Source organism: Zalophus californianus, chromosome 8 (assembly GCF_009762305.2).
Source record: "Zalophus californianus isolate mZalCal1 chromosome 8, mZalCal1.pri.v2, whole genome shotgun sequence".
In the NCBI taxonomy this organism is placed as follows: Eukaryota; Metazoa; Chordata; class Mammalia; order Carnivora; family Otariidae; genus Zalophus; species Zalophus californianus.
In genome coordinates, this window is record NC_045602.1 from 127,906,411 (window position 1) to 127,923,978 (window position 17,568).

The window sequence follows — 17,568 nt, forward strand, 5'->3', positions numbered from 1 at the left end:
CTCCTTTCAGTGCTGACTCAGACCTCACTTCCTCCAGGCAGCCCTCCCTGACTTCTGCTCACTGGAAGCTGGAATCCTTTAACCCTAATCATCTGTATTATTTCATCATCATATAACAGAAAAGTTAATGATGATAACTCATATTTATATACCATACTACCTGCCAGGCACTGTTCTAAGTGCTTTATATATATTTATATAACTGACGTATCCTCTTGAAAACCCTGTAAGATAAGATCTATTATCAACTCCTATTTCACAGATGAGGAAAGTGCGGCTCAGAAAGGTTAAGCCACTTGCCTAAGGTCATACAGCCCAAGGACTCAAACCCAAGCAGTCTAGCTCCAGAGACTTGGATTTGAATTTCTGTAAGCATCCACTTTGCCACCATCAACTAGATTGTCCCCTCCTTGAGGGCAGGAACCGGGAGCTGGCCCTTCTGCATGTCCCACATTTTTCCGTCATTTCTACTGACAACAGGACCTTAAAACTAGGGGACACAGGAAGGCCAGGACAGCCCTTCAAGACCCGCCTCTGCCTCATGGAATTAAAAGCAGGGATTACCGAGCATTCTTCCCTTACCAAGTATAAAGGCTCGGAGGAGAGAGTGGGAAGACAGAAGAGAACAACCTGCAGGCTGCCAGCCTCACTGCGTGGAAAGCCTTGGTAATTAGCAGTTCCTGAAGCTAAGCCCTGGGTTTTCAAAACTGAAAGGCCCTGGGGTTGTTTAGGGGGCATTTCTGATGGAACAAAACAAGACAGGCCTCCTGTGGCTCAAGAACAAGGTATGGCTGGTCAGGTTACACAATCAGTCCGTTTCCGGCACCAGCCTGGGGACACCCGAAAGGACAAGGCAGAAAAGCAGCCTGGATTCTCCTCCCCTGGGTTTACAGGTGGAAAAACGGAGGCCACGGCAGGGAGCATGACTGGTCTAAGAACCAGCTCATCTCAGAACAGACAGGTCAATCCTAACAAAAATTGATGAACTCAATAATGTGGAAGTACGGAAATCCGTTGTTTTTTTTTTTCCTGTTTCTTTAATAGAAAGAATGGTTGATTCCAATCAATTTCCATTATTCCAGCAACCTCAGACTCTACAAGTGGACAATTTGAAACCACAGTTAACTCAAACACAGTCTGTTATCTGTTCTGAAATGCACCACACCATCTAGGCAAGGGTGTGGGAGGAAGAGGTATATTTTCTTACCCGTTAATATAAAAATTGGTTTGTCTTTCCTCTTCCCCTTCCAGACTGAGGAGGAGGGAGTGGTTCAGAAGGAGCAGTAAGGAGTTCCCGAGAATTTGACATTGCTCAGAGATATCAGAGCTGTCTACATCTTTATATCAGAAACTGCCAGCTTCAAACTGAACAGATTCCTTTTTATTTTTTTAACTATGAGAAAGGGAGAGATGGGAAAGAAATGCCAACCGTGCCTTATTCTCACAGGCCTTTCTAGAAGGGTCCTTTAGCCAAATGGTTTTCAATGCCACCGCACAACTCCCCAATCCCCCAAGCCCCCCCCCAACACACACCTCTTTTCACAGAGAGAAGGGCTTTCTCCTCCCTGTGTTGTAACTAGGACTTCACACAGCCTCAGCTGTACCTCCAAGCCAATGGGGACCCCAGAGGATGCCAGAGGGCTCCCTCTTTCCCCCAGAGACTGGGAGCTGCAGAGCCAGGCTCTGGGGTTTCTGGAGGTACAACCACCACCCCCACCAGCTCTTCCTGAACCAGGATTAAAAGACTTCCTAGAGCCAAGAAGAGAGTAAATGAGGTCCCAGCAGGAGGCATGTAGATTAAAGCCCTCAGAGTCTCCTAACTTCCAGCGAGGCTTGGCCCCAGGCCCACCCCCTCTACCCTCTGGCCACTTTTCTCACTTCCTAGGAGAGTAGGGAAGTGGCCCCTTCCTCCTTCTCACGGGGGGAATTTAAAAAAAAAAAAAGAAAGAAAGAAGAAAAGAAAAAGAAACGCACCATAGTAGTTTGGAGCACCGGCTGGGACCGCCCTGGTTCAAAACCCGGTATCCCCAATTAACCAGCTGTGTCATTCTGGGCAAAAGTTACTCAGCCTCGCTGGAGCTAAACTCTCCCATCTAAAAAATGGGGCAAATACTTGTCCCTACTTCATGGGCCACTCGGAAGGCTAAACCTCCTAATGACACGTTAAGTGCCTGCCACATAGTAAGCGCTCAACTGTTATTTTAGAGTCTGACGCGGTGGTTTTGCCACTTAGAGATGGGGGTGGGACCTGGACTGCCAAGTCTTGAGTTTGAAACCCACTCTCCCCAAGCTCCAGCAAAAGCGTGTGCACTGGGGAAAGGGGTCCTACCCTGAGGTTTTGTGGGTTTGTGGGATCTCCATCCCTCTCCCGGGCTCTGGGTTGAATCCTCCTCTCGGAGGGGCGCTGGGCTCTAGGATGTCTAGGATCCGTCCCGGATGAGTAGTCGGTGGTGCACTAGGTGGCGAAGAAATCGCCACGGAGGGGTGGGGGGGGGACGCAGGAGCGCAAGCTCCCGGCGCCTGGGTCCCAGAGCCCCTACCTCGCGGATGTAACTAATTTTAAAACTATTTGAAAGGCGGGAGGGGAAAAGAAAAAGACAAAAGGGCAGCGTGCAGAGGGGAAACGGAGTGCGGGAGACCCCGAGTCCGGGCTTGGACCGCTGGCCGGCCAAGGAGGCGACAGCCCAGCTCTGGAGGAGCCCGGATTTTTCCATTTGTCTGTGCGCCCGGTAGGGCGCCCCTGAGGCGACTCTCGCGACCCCCAGGGACCTCTGCCACAGGTTGTGGGGACCGCCCCGCGCTGGAGGCCCCTGCGCTCCAAAGCAGGGCTGGCGGCCGGAACAGAAGCTGTCCCCGCGCGCCCCGGGCGACACTCACCGATTGCAAGAAGCGCAAGGTGCCCACGTAGTCCCTCTCGGTGCCCAAGATCTCATTGAGGACGCAGAGGCGGAGGCGCAGCTGGCGCTCGGAATCCCGGGCGGCCGCGCACGGGCCAGAGCTGGGCGCAGCGGCGCCAGGGGCCCGGGGGTCCGGGTGGGCACCGTCCCCAGCCCCGTCGCCGCTGGGATCGCTGCCGCCGGGTCCCTCCATTCTAGCGCGGCCGCGCGGCGCCTGCTCCTTCCCCCGCGCGAAGGTCGCGCCGAACGGCGACTCAGGCGTCCAGGCGCCCCATCCCGGACGGGGCGCGCCGGCGGGCCGGGCTCAGCGGCGGGCCCGGCGCCTGGCGCGGCGGGCGGGCGGGACTGGGGGCGGGCGGCCGGGGCCGGGGGCGGAGGCACCGCGCGGAGGCTGGACGAGGGGCGGGAGGGGGCTGGCCCTCGGGGCTCCCAGACGGCGGGTCCCGCCGCCGCCACCGCCCCCGCCGCCAAGGGAGCGTCTGCCAAGTGCCACGCCGCTCTCGGGCCGCAGAGGCGCTCCGCGCGCGCGCCGGGCCCCTTGGAGACGCGCCGCCGGCGCTCGGCGGCTACGTCGGAAGCTGAGAGCGGCCGGAGTCGGGGCGCTCGGGCGGGAACCCTCCGGCAGGGGCGCCGCGGAGGCCAGGGACCCCGAGGCGGCGCGCGCGCCACTGCCCACGCGCCAACTCCGCGCCCGGACGCGTGGCCCCCTCCCCCGCCGCGGGCTACGCCACTCCCACCCGCCACACGCGACACCCACCGCGCGCAGGCACACGCACGCAGGTCCGGCCGCGGCGGCCGCTGGCTGCCGCCGCTCGGGCTGACACAAGCCCGGCTCGAAAAGCGGCCAGCCCGCCCCGGCCCGCGCGACCTCGCCGGCCCGGGAAGAAAGGGGGGGCGGCCCCTTGCCGGGCCGTGCCAGCCTCTGGGACACTTAGCCCTTTGGGTGCCCTCGGGCGCTGCCACGACCTTGGGGAAGGAAGACGCGCGGCTCTCTGTCCCTCCGTTTCTCTTGCCCTCTCCTTCCTTCCGTTTTTGTCCCTTTCTTTCGGAACTTCTTTGCCCCCAAGAGACGACCCTGCTCCTTCCACCTTTCCCAGAAGGAATTAGTATCTGCTCTCGAGTTATCAAGTAGCAGCTGCTCTGTCCGCGCCCCCCCCCAACCACCCACCACCCGGGGAAAAGGCCTTGGGAAACCCGGCTGCTGCTCTAGGCTGCTCTGTGTGACCTTGATCATCACCAGAACCGCTTGACTAATGTCCTCACCTGCCTCACAGGAAGGCATGGAGAGGTGACGGAACTCTGGGCCCTAGAGTAAGCTGCTCAGGTTTGAATTCTATCTCCCTCACTTGCTAGTGGGTCACCTTGGGCTGGTTTCCTTGCCTCAAGAGCCTTAGTGTTCTCATCAATACAATGGGAATGATACTGCTACCTACCTTGTAGGGTCCCACACAGGGTTATGTGTTAGTCCACAGGACATAGTTGGAACAGTGCCCAGTACCTAGAAAATTCTCTATGTTTGTCCTTTATTATTATTGTTATTCATGTGCAAACTGCTCTTATTGGCCTGGCCCCATTCTCCAAACTGTCCACGAAATCCCAAATCTTCCCCTAGTCCCCCCCAGGGATTGTACTGTCTCAGCAGTGGATTAAATGATTCATATGCCCCCTCTAGTCTGTAATCATCCTTTAGGCAAGAACACGACTGCTTATTTATCTTCTGTTCCAGACACCCAAGACTGTTCTCCTGTTGGCCTGGGCAAATACTCCAAGTTCCTCAGGACTCTGGGAGAGAGTTGGGTGGCCTCTGCCGTCTAGGAAATGTGTCTTTGGAACTGTGGACAAGGTGGTGGCATTTGATGTGGGCCTCGAGTGAGTGAAGTTCTTCTGGGCAGGCAGTAAAGGGTGTGCGGTAGGTGAGTCTGCCAGGTGTAGGTAGTGGAGTCGATTACGTCCAAAAGATGTAGAGGTTTCTGAGGAGCTCTGCTGTGTGACCTTAGACTAGTCACAGCACCTCTCTGAGCCTCAGATGTCCCATCTTTAAATTAATCCTATCTACCACAAGGAGAGAACATAGTGGGAACATATGGCTGTGGAATGAAACTGGTTTGTACCCCAGCTCCAACTCTAAGCGGCTGGGTGACCTTGGCTAAGACACTTCACCCCCTCTGAACCTCAGTTGCATTATCTGTAAAATGGGAGTCTTTATAAGAGAAAAAAAAAAAAAACATGTACGTAAAGCAGGATTTCTCAACCTCAGGGCTATTGACATTTAGAGCCACATAAGTCTTAGTTGTAGCAAGCCATCCTGTGCGTCACTCCAGCTGTGACAACCAAAAATGTCACCAGACAGTGCCAAATGTCCCCTGAGAGACAGAATCGCCCCCAGTTGAGAACCACTGATAAAAAGTTCCTGACACAGACCCCTGGTACGTAGTAGGTGCTCAACAAATGTTAGTCCCCTTCCCAGCTGTGACTACGGAAGCTGTGACTCCCAGCTTCAGCTGTCTGTCCTCATGCGCGCACACACACAGATCCCATGCCTCATCCAAGAGTTGGCCCACACTGCCAAAAGGACTCCAAACATTTCCTCACTTGTGGATGGAGGTCACCCCTGGCCCATCTCCCATCTCTTCTACATTCTGTCCGATTCCCCTGGGATGTTTCATCCCCACTGAAAGATGATACAACTTTTAATAAATTACTTAAGATCTCTGCACCTCCTTTTCCTCTTCCATGAACTGTGGACAATAGCTGTACCTACATCATAAGGTTGTTGCAAAGATTCCTGAGTTAATATGTGGAAAGGGCTTGGAGCAGACAGTAAGCGCTCAGCAAGTAAAGGCTTTTATTTGGATTGTGTGCTGAGTCCACTCGGATGCATTTGGGGCTACAAGGAGAAGAAAAATGGGCTGCTGGTGGGTTCAAATGTAAGGACATTGTTTATTTAACAAGAGGTCCAGAGGAGATGGGTTCGTCTGGCTGGTTCGGGACTCGCAATGTCAAGGACCAAGGACGTTCGACCCTGCTATGCTCATCATGTGACTTGCCTTCCCAGCTTTGGGGCCTCAGAGTCTCAAGATGGCTGTTTCAATGGCAACATTCCCCCCCCCCCCCCCCCCCCCGCCAACACAAGTCCAAGGCAGGCTTTCTCTTACATTTTCACAGGTCATGTGATCACCCTTACTTAGTCCCTGACCAAGAGCAGACTTGTCACTATCAATTTACAGCAGCTCTGCCCCATCTGGGACATGGCTGCCCGATCAACTTGGGGTTCTGTTCTCAAGAGGGAAGTGTCTGCCACAAGCACCTACTCCATGCTGGACCTTGGGTGAGCGGCTAGGACTAAAGAAGTGAACGTGACCGATGACGTTCGGGCCCTCGAGGAGCTGACATTTTTCCAGCAGGGGAGGGGCAGACAGTGATGAATGAAACATCGAAAGACAGCAAGTTTTGTTGTTCAATCAAGGAGTGTTTAGGGAAGCCCTACTGTGCCCCAGGCTGGGATAGAGCAGTAACACAGAAGCACCTGTTGGTGCTTTCCTTCTCCTGCTTCCAGGAGAAGGAAAATAATCAAATTAATAATCAACCAATAAACAAATGAGATCTTGTCAGCTTCTCCAGAATTTCTTGGTGGCATCTCCAGGCCTCTGCTCAGGTCGCTGCCTACCCCAGGTCTTATGATTCAGACAGGGAGCTCCGCACTGGTGTGATCAATGGGGACTCCCTTGGTCCAGGGCCTGGCTGCCTCCCAGCTAATCCTGGCACAGAGCGACTCACTGAACCAAACATGACTAAGCAACCACAAACCTGGGGAGATTTCTTTTCCTAGCCATGTTTCGGCCTTGACCTCTCCTACCTTCTTCCCCATCACCTCCCCCCACACCCTCCAGGATCTTCAATAGGGAGCCCTTAGAACCAGTGTGTCTCCAGGGTAGGGCCTAAAATAGGCTATAGCTGGGAAACATTCCCCAAAAGAGCGAGAGAGAGGAAAAAAAAAAATCTTTTAGTTGAGCAGGGTGGGGGGCGTGATGATAAGGATAGGGAAATTCTCTTCTACAGGGACAATTTTAGAGTTTCTATTGCCATGTACTTTGCAAATAGTGGGAAATACCCTTTCATTTCTGCTGCGTGTGTTTCACAGGTGCAGGAAAGTTAGTGCTGCTTGGAAACATCAGACAGTTCCTTATTCCCTGATGAGCCTCTCAGATTCTGCAGGATCAGGATTTGAAGGCTGCCTTCCCAAGCTCTGCTCCAAAGAAAAAATAAAGAAGATAAAGCAAGGAAAAACAAGGGGTGGTTTTTTGTCCATCCCAAGTTGAACAAACCAATGAGAAGTGAGTTAAGGACTGCCCAGGAGTGCAATCATTTCCCAAATGCAAATGAGTTCCCAGTAAGTCAGGCCAACTGCCCAGAAAGTCTTTTCCCCATTCTGAGCACCAAGAGCAGCTTTCTGAGAAGAGAGGCAACTCCACCCTTGGCATTGGCCGGAATAGCTGGACAACTGAACTCAATACAGGCCAGGGTTCATTTCTTCAAACCAAAATATTCCCTTCCTTATAGTCCTAGGTGAACCACCCCCGACTGTCCAGGTCAAAACTTCCCCAAAGGAAGCCTTGCTGTTAGAAGCAGATCTCTCCAGAGGACCCTGGCTCAAGATCTGATTCGAACATAATGGATATCAGATTAAGTCAGGGCTCCAGAGCTTTGCCAAATCATATTCCTGCCAGGAAGTTTTGGAAGCATAGCCTGGAGGAAACAAAGAAGGAAATGCTTAGGACCCTTGGTTTGAATCCCAGCTCTGCCACTGATATACATGCGTTCATTTTTCCCAGGCTTTGGACATTGTTGTAGCCCTAGGGACCAGCTACTTGGGTTCAAATCCCAGCCCCACCAGCTTCCTAACTGTGTGGCTTTGTGCAAGTGACTTAGTCTCTCTGGGCTTTGATGTGTCTATCTGTAAAATGGGGTCAATAAGAGGTCCTATTTCATGGGTTGTATGGATTAAAATACTTAATAGATCCAAAGTGCTTAGAATGCTGCCTGACACTCAATTCAGTGTTAGCTAGTAGAACTGGGTAAAGCAATGATGTTTGAGGTGTGGCAGCCATCTTGACACCATGAGGACAGTCATTGCTGACCAGCTGAAGATGACAAAATGACAGAGGGAAAGAATCTCAATCTTTGATGTCATCAAGCCCCTGAATTAACCAACCATGGAACCGCTCTGCCTTTGGACTTCTTGTATTAAAAGATGATAAAATGTCCTTATTGTTTAAGCCAGGTGAGTCATGCTTCCTTCATTTGCAGCCAAAGTCATCCCAACCGATATGCCTCCCTTTCCCTAGATTTCTCTCCACTTAGATGAACTGATTCCTCTACTGAAAGGAAGACCAGGGACACCTGGGTGGCTCAGTCAGTTGAGGGTCTGACTTTTGATTTCAGCTCAGGTCATGATCTCAGGGTCATGGGATCAAGCCCCCTGTCCAGCTCCGTGCTCTGTACGGAGTCTACTCGGGTTTCTCTCCCTCTGCCCCTGCTCCCATTTGTGCACACTTGCTCTCTCCCTCTAAAATAAATAAACTTAAAAAAAAAAAAAAGGAAAGGAAAGAAGGAAGACTAAACACCCAGTTTGCATGGGACAACCCCAGTTTGTGCCTATTGTCCCAAAATAATTATTAATAACATCCTGCTTTGGATGATTATGCTCACCCTATCCTTTGAAATAAGCACTATGCTCTTTCCAGTTCTCTCTTAAAATGCAGATGTCCCCGCAAGGTGCTGCTCTCCACCACCTTGCTTTCCCAATGAAGCAAAGACCTAAGGATTGTAACGTGAAGGCTGGACTGGGGGCAAAAGTTAAGAAAAAAAAAAAAGAAAGCTTCAGGGGATGGCTGGCTGGCTCAGTCAGCAGAGCATGTGACTCTTGTTCTCTGGGTTGTGAGTTTGAGCCCCTCAGTGGGTGTAGAAATTACTTAAAAATAAAATCTTTAGGGCACCTGGGTAGCTCCGTGAGTTAAGCGTCTGACTCTTGATTTCAGCTCAGGTCTTAATCTCAGGGTCGTGGGTTCAAGCTCCGCGTTGGGCTCCACGCCTAGCATGGAACCTACTTAAAAAATAATAAAATAATTTAAAAAAAAAAGAAAATCTTTTAAAATTTTTTCAGAAAAAGATCGGTGCATAAAAGGTAAATTCTACAACTTAGTCAAGACCAGAGATTGACCCGGCTGGTGTATCTTGAAATTCTGCAGCCAGGATGCCAGATGGTTTCAACAGACATACTGCTTTCAACAGACACATTTATATGTCTGGGGTTTTTTTGTTGTTTTTTTGTTTTTTTGTTTTTTCCTTTTTCAGTTTGTTTCCTGGCCTGAAAGCTCAAAAATAGGGCTGCCCAGGCCAAATCCAGACACCTGGCAATCCCAGTGGCAACTTTTATGGAAAGCTGACAGTTTCCCCTTTAGCCAGCAGAAACACAAACAGCCACGCCCTCTCCAAACGCCGTTTGTGCTGCAGCCAGTCTTCCTTCCAAATTTCCTAGGCAAATTCCATTCCTGCAGCCTTGCAAAGGAAAGAAGTTCTAAAGCCAACTGGTTACCATTTCTCACCGTGCACCAGGCGCTGGTAAGATTGGGCAGCAAATTCTCACAACTGCCCCTCATGGTAATTATTATTATATTATCGTCCCTTTTTTTACAGATGAGAAACCCAAGGCTCAGCAAGGAACCCAATCAGGGTCACTGTATTAGTTCAGATTGAGAGAGCCACTGTGATGGGAGACCCTAATAGTAATAAATTTTTCTAAGTAGAGCTTCTTTCTCTCTCGTGTGATAGTCTGGGCATGAAGAACCCAAAGCCGGTAGGTATGGAGGCCCCATCATGTTGGGGCCCAGGCTCCTTCCGACTTGTGGCTGCACCATCCCTGACATGGGGTGTTCACTGAGCACTCCAAGATGGCGCCACATCTCAACCAGCGGAAAGAGAAAGAGGGATGGCGAAGGGAATGCCTGGTCCTTGTATGCCCCCGAACTGGCAGTTTCACACATCACTTCCACTCCTACCTGATCGGCCAGAGTGTGGCCACCCAGGTGTGTCTGACCCGAAATCCGCGCCAAGCCACTCCCAGGTATTGCCAGTGGACTGTGAGAATCTCGTTTCCGCCGCCACAAAGTGGTGCCAGGCACACCTAAATATGAGTTAAGGGCCTGAATGAATACCTCCAGGACTCTCTTTGGACTCCAGGTTGAGAGAAAGCTCAATGGGATGCCTGGCACTGTTCTAGGCACTGAGAGCCATGAAGGAAACAGGCAAGGGTCCTTGCCCTCTGGGAGCTGACAGGCGAGTGGCAGAAGAGGTGGGGAATAAGGACCCCTGGGAGTCAACCACAGAGTCTGCCAGATGGCAGTTAGGGCCACGGGGAAACAGAGCGGGGACACAGCAGAGAGTGCTGGGCCAGCACAGCCTCAGAGGGGAAGAGAAAGGAGGTGACATTTTAGCAAAGGAGTGAAAGGTGAGGGAGGAGGCCCCGCATGTGCTCCAGGCAGAGCAAGTAGCAGGTGCTGGGGCTTGGAGACAGGAAGAGCCAGGAGCCGAGAAAGCAAGGGGAAGGCGAGGCAGCTGTAGGAGACTCCCTGAGGCCAGACAGGGAAGCTGAATGGTTGAGCTGTGTAGGTAAAGCGGTGCAGATGTTGGCTCTTTCTCCGAGTGGTGGAAGCCACGGGAGGTTCTGAGCAGAGGAGACGTGGGATCCAACGGGTTCTAACAGGATCGCTCTGATTACTCTGTTGGAGGAGACAGCAAGGGGGCGAGGTCAGAAGCAGTGAGACCTGTGAGGAGGATACTACACCAGTCCAGGCAAGAGATGTTGATGGTTTGCACCAGGCTGATATCAGGAGAGAGGGGGAAAAATGGTCTATTCCAGATGTATCCTAAAGCTAGAGCCTGCAGGATTTGTTGAAGTGCTGGAGGTGACAGAGGGAGTTAAACAGGACTCCAAGGTTTTTGGCCTTGGATGGGGTGGGAATTGACCATGATGGGGAAGCCTGTGGGAGGGGCAGGTCTGGGCGAGAAGGTGGAGAAGTTGGCTTTGGCTGTGTTAGATGTCAAAATCAATAGCCAGGTGTTGAGTGGGTAGTTAGATCCACAAGCCCAGGGTTCGGGGGAGGCCAGCCCATAGATAAGAATGTAGGCATTGTCAGTATGTAATGATAATTAAAGCCACAAGATTGGGCAAGATCACCCAGGAAGGGCACGTGGCAGAAGAGACAAGGACAGAGGCCCGGGCTGCACCAACATTCAGAGCTGGGGCAGCCAGCGAGTGGACATCAGAGCAGAACTGGAGAGAGTCCATTTCCAATTTCCTGAGTTTCCCTGGCTTCCTTAAGAAGACTGGACACAGCGGTGGAGTCTCCCATGACCTCGCTCCCAGTCCCGGTTCAGTCATTTCCTTCACGGCTCCAAGCCTCAGCTTCCCCATCTGTTAAGTGGGGACACTAAGAAGCCTGTCTCTGCCAGCTCTCCAAGGGAATGCAAGCACAAATGGAGACCTTACAGACCCCAAAATGCTTGCAAACACGAAGAGCCCTGCACAAATGAAAGGAATTTCTTCCCCTACCGCCCAGCCTGAGGTGCTCAGAAATGTGAAACCAAAGCAAAAAAAGAAAAGAAAAAAAAAAAAAACAACTTAAACCAATTCACAGAAAACAAAAGAGAGGTTATGACAGAGAAAGAACTACATATAGCTCCATGCGGCAAAATGGATGAATTTCTGAAAGATAATGCTGAGCCAGAGAAGCCGGACAGAAAAGAGCACGTGAAGCAGGATTCCACTCACACGGCGCTCTGAAGCGGACAACGTCAGACCAGCACTCAGAGGCGCACACTTGGACGGGAAAACTATAAAGAAAAGAGCACAGTGTTTACCATGCAAGTCAGGGCAGTGGCTTCCTCCCAGGGCTGGGGAGGAGGGGTCTTGGGATTTGAATGAGCCACACAGGGGCTTCAGGGGGCCGGCAGCGGTCGATTTCTTGCCCCTGGTGGTGATTTCACAGAGGTTCACTTTATAATAATGTATTCTGATTCATATTTATGGGCATATGTCTTAGGCCCTTTTCTCTATATGTTCTCTGTTTTCCAACTTAAAAATGTACCAAAAGCCTTAAAAATAAATAGACACACCTACATCCATACACTTTGACCAAGTTCTTCTCCTTCGGGGACTCTAAAGGACAAAACAGTCACACACTCAGGCAAACTCTGATGCACAAAGATGTTCACTACAGTGATACTTAGCGCTATATTGGAACGGACCAACATTCTCACTAATGATATTATAGTATCTTCACAATCGGAAAATTAATTAGCCATTTAAAAATCTGCTGTTATCAGGGGTGCCCAGTGGCTCAGTCGGTTGAGCATCCGACTCTTGATCTCAGTTCAGGTCTTGATCTCAGAGTCGTGAGTTTGAGCCGGTGTTGGGCTCCACGCTGGGTGTGGAACCTACTTAAAAAAAAAAAAAAAATCTGCTATCAAAGAATGTTCAGTGGAATAGGAAAATGCTCACGGTACATGGATAAATGGGGAGGAAAAGAGCAGAATATAAATTACATGCAGACTGTGATGTCAGTATTGTCAATATATATTACAGAGTCGTACAAAAAAGACAGGAAGGAAATATATAAAAATAACAAGAATAGACACATCTGAGCAGTGGAATTGCAGGTATTTGTTTTTTCTCTACACTTACATTTCCCAAATTTTCTACAGTAGATGTGTATACTTTTATTCTTTATTTTTTTAAGGATTGATTGATTGATTTGAGAGAGAGAGCAAGAGAGAGCATGAGTGGGGGGGAGGGGCAGCGGGAGGGGGAGACGCCCTGCTGAGCAGGCAGCCCAGTGCAGGACTCGATCCCAGGACTCTGGGACCATGAACTGAGCTGAAGGCAGACGCTTAACCAACTGAGCCTCCCAGACGCCCCTACTTTTATCCTTTAATATGTTGCTTTCCCCCACCTCTTCTTTTAATTTGGACCTCAGATGCAAAAAGTAGTTAATCATGCTCCTCAGGCCATGGCACACCATCAGCAGTGTGCTAGTGTGGCCTCTATTTTGTTTTATTTTTCTTAGTTTTGCCTTCACCACTCCTCTCAGCGTCTCCTGTTTCCCTCTCCCCCATGGACACCCACTTGGGTATATTTGAAGTATGTTCCTTCTATCCATCTGCCATACATACGTTTGTTTGGATATATGTGTATCCAAATAGACATAGTGAAAAAGATATAAAGAGATCAAGATAAAGTGTCATTTATGATTATTTTTAAATTTCTACGCAAATGGTGTAGAGCTATACTTCTGAAACTATCTTACCTTTTTCACTCAATATCATGTTTTCGAGATGGCTCCTTGTTGCCGTCTGTAAATGTCCACTTGCAACTGCTGCTCGGTATTCCACTGTGTGCGCATCACTGTGGTACAGACTGTTTTGCTGTTCCCCAAATGCAATTTCCTGCTCTTCCAGGACACACTGAAGGACTACATTTCCCAGGGCCCCCTGCAGGTGGGTGGAGCCACAGAGCCGAGCTTTAGCCCATGGATGCCCACAGAAGAAGTGTGCATTGTCTCCATCCTGGCCACGAAATCTCTCTGTGTCCACTCCTCCCTGTTTATTTTCCTTCTAAGCTGTTTGGGACGACAACTCCAGAGTGACCTTGGAAGCCATGGGTTGAAGGTGGCAGAGCCCCCCTCAGCCTGGGTCTGAGTGCCTGCATGGAGGGAGCCAGACCACTGACCAGTAACATTCACTTTGGACTGTTCTATGAACAAAAAATAAAACTTCCATTGGGCCTGACACTCTACATATTTTAGGGTGTGTTTATTATAATGGCTAACATTAACCCTAACCAATCAAACCATAGTCTTCTTATCCATTTCCTAGTGCTAGACACTATTACCCTAACTCCATGAAGCAATGCTACAATGAACATCCTCACACATATTTCCATTTGCATCTGTGATCAAGGTTTTTTAGGTTGTCTACCAGAAATGGAATTGCTGGGCTATAGGGTTTGTATGTATTTTGCTTACCTGACCGAAGCAATGGCAGAGGCATCCAGCTTTGGGGGGGCAATGACAGCAAAAGCTTTGGTATTCAGCTACCCAGAGTTGGCATTGCCGGTTGGAATGTCTGTGCTCAGTGGGGCCATCGCTGGAGTCATCCCACAGAATGGTTTGGGCATTGTTCTCGGGGGCATGACCTCTAAGACTGGCTTCCGGGGCACCCTTGAGATTCTGTGAGCCCCCCATAGACAGTAATAAAATTTACTAAAGTGGAGTCTGTTGTTTACAACTGCAAATCCCTGACTTATGCTAGACCAAGAGTCGGCAAACTTCTGTAAAGGGCCAGCTAGTATATATTTCAGTCTTTAAGGCTTATACAGTCTCTGTTGCAACTATTCAATTCCGCTCTTGTAGACCTGACATAGATAATACGTAAATGACTAGGTGTGACTGGTTGCCAATAAAACTTTATTCATAAAAACAATAGCCTGTGGGCCACAGCCCTGAGCTAGACAGAAAAAGAGATCTCTCCTTTCTCTAAATCTCCATGTAGACATTGTTGTCATGTTTTCTGGTCTTAGCTCTTTGGTAAGCTCCTTTTCTCAATCTATTTTGGGGTCCCACACAGAGCCTCACACATTACCTTGCCTGAAGTAGACCAACTGAATGAGTAAATGAGTTGGTGAATGAATGAACGTATGGCTTTAATTTAGAGGTGGTCCCACTGAACAGCGCAGGCAAAGACCAATCAGAACAGGAGCCAGCAGTGCACAACCTGTGCAACTGAACTGTCATACCAGGGGGAATCCAGTCCTGCTCCATCGAGCCTACCCTCTGCCCCCCAAGCTCCACACCCACCTAACCGGGCTTCATCCCACCTCCCTGGTAGGCATCAGTTTCAGGTTTGGTTTCCAAATTTCAGAAGCTAATGAGGAACAGGGCAACTGTGGGGGATTCAGTTCTCAAAAGCAAACTGTGTTCCAGTGACTAATCTATCTTTCACTCCTAGTATTTTTATTCTTCTAGCAGAAATGTGTATGAGTCACACAGCTCCTGTTGGAGAATTTTTTTAATGCATCATTATGTGTATATCTCCAGCCTGCAGACCTGCAGGGTCTGGGTGCCATTGGCAGGGGGCTAATGATTTCATCAACAGCAACAAAAGCTGTCATCACTAACCAGGACTCCATTCCCCAGTCTCATCAGGCGCCAACAAAAAAAGGAAAGAAAAAAATAATTGATTGAGCGTCAGACTGAGGATGTGGCACATGGGGCGATAAGGGGACCACAGACACACACATTCTCCTACCAATACCTTTCTCTTCAGACCCTGACACAAGCCGCTCTCTTTTCAGAAAGCCGGCTTGATTCATCTGATCTCAAAGACCTTCTTCCAGTTCTAAAACCACTATGATTTGCAAATCAAATCTCACCCTTTTCTGATCACATTTCTGCCCTGCAGTGGATTCCCACAGCCTCTCTGTAGAAAATTCCTATTCTACTCCCATCAACCAATTTGTGGCGTTCTTTCTGGAACGTGAAGTCATTTCCACGTGGGTGTGTTTTCTCTCTCCTGCCTAGTGGGGTGGACAGAGCCCATTTGGAAATTATAAAGAGATGAAGTCAGAGTTCCACTCGGGCCCTCACTGGCTGTTTGATGTCACCTCTTGGGACCTCAGTTTCTGCATCGATAAATGGGGATGATGCTGATAATCATAATAACAGAATGAATGTAGCTAATGTTTACTGAGCCATGGCTCAAATAGGTAAGGGCTTTTATCTATTTGGCTCACCGCTGATTCTCCACAGTCTAGTAAAGAGCCTGGCACTGTGTAGGGTACTCAATCGGTGTGTTGAATAAATGAATGAATGGTTTCCCATACTTGTCCAATCTTAAGAAGCCCCATTACTCTCCAAAGTCAACTTTGGCTCTCCCTTTGTCCATATCCAGAACTCTCATCTCTCAGATCCCTGGATTACTTTATTCAAGGATTATTCATTATTATTATTATTTATTCAAGGATTATTATTACCTATTCAAGGATTCTTAAGATCCAAGTGGCAGAAATCCAGTTCACACCAGTTCAAGTGAACCAAGGACTATATTGGCTCAGGTAAGTAACAAAGTCTACACTAGCTTCACTAGGTACAGCTGGATCCAGGTACTCAAAGAAACGGTTTTGGTTTTTTGTTTTGTTTTGTTTACCCCAAAAGCCTATTTTGCAAAGCTGTGTGATTAGCCAGGATTGGGTCATCTGTCCAATCACGGACTCTGAACAGCCAGGCCTGGGTTAGGTGTCTTCCACTAGAGAGGAGAGGAAGGTGGGTTCCTCCCGAAACTTGTGGACTGAAAGTGGAGAGGGAGTGTTACCAAAGGTCCACTGAGGCTCTAGCGCTAGAAGATGGGGGAATGGATGCTGGCAGGCAAACGCAAAGGACAAGGGAGGTTCTTGTGGCCGCCAGTCTCACTAGCCTCCGCTCCAGCCTGTACCACTCTCTCAGGTTAGCCTCCATAAAGGGCAGCTATGATCAAGTTATTCCCTTGCTCAAGTCCCTCCAGTGGTTCCCTACTGTTGACTGATATAATTATAATTTGCTCTGATTGGCATGGAAAGACCTCTGCAACATGACACCGGTCTTCCCATGTCCCAGGGATCAGTGAGGAAGCTGTTCTAAGAATCCAGGAAAGCAAAGGTAAAGCACGGAGTTGGGAAGCAAAAGTCAGGATGCAGCCATGGATTCTAGAGACATCCATCATTCCACCGAAACTGCTCTCATCAAGGTCACCAGTTTGGACCTCCAAGTCCAAAACTAACAGCTATTTCTCCATCCTTATTTTACTCCATTATTCAGCAGCATTCAGCACAATGAATTTCTCCCTCCTTCTGTTTTGCTGGAAAGTGCTGGGGGTACCCTGCCAACTCCCCCCCCCCACCCCAGCCATTCTCTTCATTCTCTCCCACTGCCACTTCCTGGGGCTTTCTCAGACTTCTTCTTCTATACCCACTGAAGATACCATTGGTTGCAAACTCAACAACCATTTCCCCCTCTTTCTATCAAAACTCCAAATTTGGCTTCCATATGCTTCTGGAGAGAATGTGCCCCTTCTATCCCCAATGGGAAAATCTTGAATAGTCCTAGCCAATCATAGGGAACAGGCATATGACACATTCTTAGCCAATAAATGTGAAGTTTCTTCTTCTTCTTTTTTTTTTTTTTTAGATTTTATTTGAGAGAGAAAGAGAGAAAGAACGAACAGTGGGGAGGGGCAGAGGGAGGAGAGAGCGAGCAAGAGAAGCAGACTTCCTGCTAAGCAAGAAGCCCGACGAGGGGCTTGATCCCAGGACCCGGAGATCATGACCTGAGCCAAAGGCAGACGTCTAACCACCTGAGCTACCCAAGTGCCCAAATGTGCAGTTTCATTCATGGAAGTCCACTGGAAGCTTCAAGTGTTTGTCCCTCTTAAAATAGGACACAGGAAAGGAGAGTGATCTCTTCTGTTCTTCTGGCCTATGGATGTTATATGAAGACTCAATGTCTGGAGCCATGGCAGCCATTTAGGAACCACGAGGAAAGACTGTGCCATCCTGGCAGACAGAAAGAGAGAAAGAATCTGG

General features: G+C 49.6%; 1 protein-coding gene across 2 annotated transcripts in view; it reads right to left on the minus strand.

Annotated features, from left to right (window-relative positions):
• Nucleotides 1-3,216, minus strand: part of PREX1 (phosphatidylinositol-3,4,5-trisphosphate dependent Rac exchange factor 1) — a 176,894-nt gene extending 173,678 nt beyond the window's left edge. For both annotated transcript variants that reach the window (XM_027621888.2, XM_027621890.2), the window contains exon 1: nucleotides 2,878-3,216. In XM_027621888.2, coding sequence (XP_027477689.1) covers nucleotides 2,878-3,090 — 213 coding nt within the window. In that variant the 5' untranslated portion in view covers nucleotides 3,091-3,216. The remainder of the gene's footprint in view (nucleotides 1-2,877) is intronic.
• Between the last annotated feature and the right edge of the window lie 14,352 nt (nucleotides 3,217-17,568).